General features: G+C 38.2%; 1 protein-coding gene across 1 annotated transcript; it reads left to right on the forward strand.

Moving 5' to 3' along the window:
- Positions 1 to 965: 965 nt before the first annotated feature.
- pvalb5 (parvalbumin 5) lies at positions 966 to 3613 on the forward strand. Its single transcript, XM_030140388.1, has 5 exons — positions 966 to 1120; positions 1571 to 1647; positions 2637 to 2769; positions 3065 to 3174; positions 3340 to 3613. The coding sequence occupies exons 2-5, from the start codon at positions 1587 to 1589 to the stop codon at positions 3360 to 3362; spliced, it is 327 nt and encodes a 108-aa protein (XP_029996248.1). The 5' UTR covers positions 966 to 1120; positions 1571 to 1586; the 3' UTR covers positions 3363 to 3613.
- Positions 3614 to 4617: the final 1004 nt, after the last annotated feature.

Here is a 4617-nt window from a genome sequence, read left to right on the forward strand (position 1 = left end):
CGTCACATCACGGAATGAGGCGTACACATTTGCAGGATAGACAGGTACTGGAACCAATCACAAGAAAGAATAGCTTCAACTGAATCACACACAACCAATAGAGTTTAAGTTGTTTTTATCAGTCATGTAAATCCCATGCTCTGTATCACTGCTAAAGGAGGCTTTTTACATCAGTCACCTGCCAACCATGTGAGACACGCAATACCTGTAAAATCGACCTACCCATAATAAATGTTTATTCTTGGATTTACAGCTGAATGATAATTTACCAAGCAGTCTCATTTCAAAGATTGGAGGTTCAGCTGAGTGATGTACAGTAGTCAAAGCATCAGTGCACCAAGATCCAGCTTATTTGATGACAATGTTGTGTATGGATTTTTTATTTCAATTCTACTGATTTTGTACTGCTGTTAGTGTCAGATTTAAACAGAAAAGCAATCAGTGTCATTCTTTAATACTTGTATTTAAATAGAAAAATAATGTTGACTTGTTGTACAGTAGTTAAATTAAATTACTCCCACATATTGTATATATTTGCTGCGACAAATCCACAGTTTTTTGCTAAGGCTTGCAATAAGTATACCATATAGTGTTTTTATATTTGTTCTTATATACATATTTCGACATATAGAATAATTATATTAATGTAATCTACTAGGGGGTTTTGCCTTTTCAATGTATGATGCAGTGCATTTCATTTATTATAATGTATTGATATTATTACATCACTATTGTTAGGTGCTGGAGCTGGAGCTGCAAATGCAAAAGTATAAGGATATTAAAAAAAAAAAGTGAAATGCAAATAGATTGTACAGCCTATACTTTGTATATATCATTATGTAAGGTATTCGTCATAATAGTATGTGTGTATATGCATGCAAGTATGCACAACAATATGGGTGGGAGAATTATCGCTCTGATTAACTGATGAAGGAGGAGGAGGCTGTCTGTGGCGTGGGGGGAATCTCCCTAGGTTTGAGGACAGATACGTCAGGTTGCTTCTTGCACTCTGGATCACGAAGCTGCACGAGAGTGTTGGTGACTTATAGGGACAATCAAGAGAGGCAAAGGAAATCTGCACATCATAGACTGAGAAAGTGTAAACCTCATCCAAAGCACAGTGAGTATGAGGATTTCCCCCTTTTTTTTCAGTGTGCATGCCTGTGTTTGTATGATGACTCTGTAGCTGCCACTTGTGAAATGCATGTTTCTGCCTTTGTGCATCCTATTTATTATCTTTAAACAGAGCTCAAATCATCTGGCATTCCTCATATTTTGCATGTGATGTTTTGCTTTGAAATATCTGTCTCTCTCAGAACAATACAGGGATGTATATTTTATTAATGCTGGTGGACCATGCTGTCAAAATAGTACAGCTCTGCTATTAAAGGCACAACTCTCCTTTTGAAAGCGCTGATGTACAAGAATATGGAGTTACCTTACTGATTCACAAGCTTTTAATCCTTTTATCTGACAAAGATGCTGGTATTTGATAACCAAATACACCTGCACCAGTTTCATTTACTGTCACTTTGCATTTCTTTTGTGCCTGTGTGTGTGTATCCCTCAGGCAAATACAGAGAACCATGGCATTTGCAGGGATGCTGAGCGACGAGGGCATCAAGGCTGCAGTCCAGGCTTGTCAAGGTGAGTCAGAGAACACATATGCACTCACATGCAGGTTGACATCTAATTATTAAGATGAGAACATGAGCATGAAGTGAATTTCCATCCACATACTTATTATGAGAAGAGACAGCCACTAAACTAGCTCCCAGCCCTACAGGGAATACTTGTTTGATATGTTATTCACTGTGGGTACAGGGAGCCTGCAGGTAACCAAGCAGCCATGTGGCAGGAGAGTAGTTACCACCCAGATACCAAAGTGTTTATGTTGAGCTTTCACACAGAGACCAAATCACAAAAGCTATACAGCCCTCACATCCCAAAGCACTTAATTATTTATCTCTAGCAATTATGTCTGCATGACATAGCAGACACAGCTCGACTGTTCAGATGCAAATCAAATGTCAGCGCTTATGTGTCCTTTATTCCAGAAAGTCCTCCCTGTTAGCTATGTTTTGGGCAAAATAACTTTTCACTTCATTTTGTATCAAGGGAGACATAGTGGTTTTAAGATTTATTTTGAGGAAAACGTGTTTGGTTAAGAAAAAAAGTGGGGATAGCAGACAAGTCTTAAGAAGTTTGGGTGTTTTTTTGTAAAATAATGTATGTATTTTACAGTTACAGTCAGCCCCAAGTGTTAAACATTTTCTCTTGAGTGTTTATAGTTACATCAGAGATCAGATTTTCTGCTCTCAGAGGCTTGATGAATAAAAGGGCTTCTAACATTTAGGTTCACATCAGAGCCACAGGCAATAACCAGTATTCTTTGACTGTTTCAATGGCATAATGACATAGGCGATAATGGTATAAGATGGTAATGCGCTACAGGGTGTATATTGGTAAATGTCATTGGTTGATGAATGAAAGTCATCTGAGCGAATGAGTAAATGCGACATCTCTATTCATTCCCCTGCAATTCTCTCTTTCTTTTCATTCTGTGATTGACCTCTCACTCCCTCATCTGTCGGCCCGTCTTGCTCTCTTCGTCTCTCCCTGTGTTGCCTTTGCAGCTCCAGGCACATTCAACTTTAAGTCTTTCTTTGAGCAAGTGGGACTGAACGGCTCATCTGAGGCAGATGGAAGGAAAGTGTTCACAGTCCTGGACCAAGACAAGAGTGGATACATTGAAGAGGAGGAGCTCAAGTAAGGAGTGTGTGTGCGGTTGGAGGGCTTTTTGTAATCTTACAGGACGGTGCAGATATGTGTGTGTTACATCTGCGTTGTAACTCCCCCGTGATGGGCCTCAGGCGGAGGTCATAGTATGAATGGAACGACATTTCACTATGAATGGACTCAGCGAAACATGAGGGGAGGGTAGCTGAGCGACAGTTTAAAAGACTTATAAGGGCAGAAAATACCATAGGAAGCAGATAATGGTATGATAATAAAATACCAGTGAACTTATCACTTGTCTTTTTTATCTGTCCTTCCCTCCCAGATTGTTCCTCCAGAATTTTTCTCCAGGGGCAAGGGAGCTGACTGTGACTGAGACAAAGACTCTGATGGCAGCCGGAGATAAGGATGGAGACGGCAAGATTGGGATGGAAGGTGGGTGCATGTGAAATAACTCAAAAAACTGATATCGTCATGAAACACATACACTCTAAATCTATGCATGATGCCTTATGTGTAACCAAAGCAACCATTTGATGGGTGTTGAGAATGTGTGACATGTGTGACACAGACTGAAACAATTTTCTTCTTTCTCCACAGAGTTCTGTGATCTCCTGAAGTAAAACAAATCAAACTATGAATTCCCCTATTTTTTGATTAATTTCTTATAAAAAGAATGAAGTAATAAATAAACCTAACTTTCCAGATTGTTTGATTCAATGACCAGAAACCTCAGATAATTTGTACCTGCCTGCTGCTCTCCCTGTTAATGTGATACAATATTGGTGGACAGAAAGATAAAGATGGATACTAGTTGTATGTGTTTAATCGATTGGGACCCTGGAATGGATTAATAAATGTATTTAAAATGTGATATTGTTGTAGTGCTCTTCTTTTCACTGCCAGCAATAGACAATACATGAAGTGTATCATTTTATTCCACATGTGAAGATAAGATAAAAGACCGAACAGCAACTATGTTCTAAAAATATTGTGACGTCTAGCGTATTTGGGGGTTTAAGTATTTTTAATAAAATTCATATGTGATCACTATGTTAACCACTTTTTATTATGAAATAGACATGTTAAGCAAGATGAGTGTTTGCTAAATTTGCATGATATCTGATTTAAGATAATGTGTGATCAGTATCTAAGCTTGTCAACATTTCACCCTTTTTTTTTTAATCTGCTCAAATGGAAAAGGATCAAAATAATATATGCATTCTGACTTTTTGATTTTGCCTTGTTCAACACCAGAAAAGTCTCCTTTTGTGAGACATTAAATGAGCAAGGTTTAGCTGAATTTGCCCAGACTTATGTATCACTGCTATACCAAATTTCCTGCTACAAATACAAAAATAGGACCAATGACCCTGTAACTCATAGGCGTGTTCTATCAAGAATCAGTAACAACTTGAATTTGTGAAGCTATCAGGATCTGCTGCTTTGATAGAGTCCTGTGGTCTTGATGCTGGAGATCAACCTCCCAACAGAAGTGGTGGTACTTTCACTGGAGGATAACTCAACTAATTACCCTTTTAACCCCAGAGTCGGTCTCATTCACTACTCTATGTTTTGCCCCCCATTTCACAGGCAGTGGGGAGTGCTCTGAGCATGCTCAGATGTCTGTAGAAAGAACAAGGTCTATTCTATCAGCACATTTTGATAGTTAACCTACTGAGCAAATTTTTATGAATAATTAAAATAAATCATCATTCAGAATGCTCACTGCAGACACGTCAGGGGTTAGACGGTTAAATGAGTCCATATATGACTGATCAATAGTTACTGTATTGATATTTGTAATTATTTCCTTTTTTTTTTCTTTTGTTCAGACAAGGTATAGTTTTTAGATGTTACCTGCTTGACAGTTTCAAC

Source organism: Sphaeramia orbicularis, chromosome 8, assembly GCF_902148855.1.
Source record: "Sphaeramia orbicularis chromosome 8, fSphaOr1.1, whole genome shotgun sequence".
Classification (NCBI taxonomy): domain Eukaryota; kingdom Metazoa; phylum Chordata; class Actinopteri; order Kurtiformes; family Apogonidae; genus Sphaeramia; species Sphaeramia orbicularis.

Coding starts and splice junctions, on each gene's coding strand:
- pvalb5 (XM_030140388.1), top strand. CDS start 1,587: ATGGCATTTGCAGGGATGCTGAGCGACGAGGGCATCAAGGCTGCAGTC. Junction 2,770..3,064: donor ATTGAAGAGGAGGAGCTCAA/GTAAGGAGTGTG, acceptor CTTCCCTCCCAG/ATTGTTCCTCCAGAATTTTT. Junction 3,175..3,339: donor CGGCAAGATTGGGATGGAAG/GTGGGTGCATGT, acceptor CTTTCTCCACAG/AGTTCTGTGATCTCCTGAAG.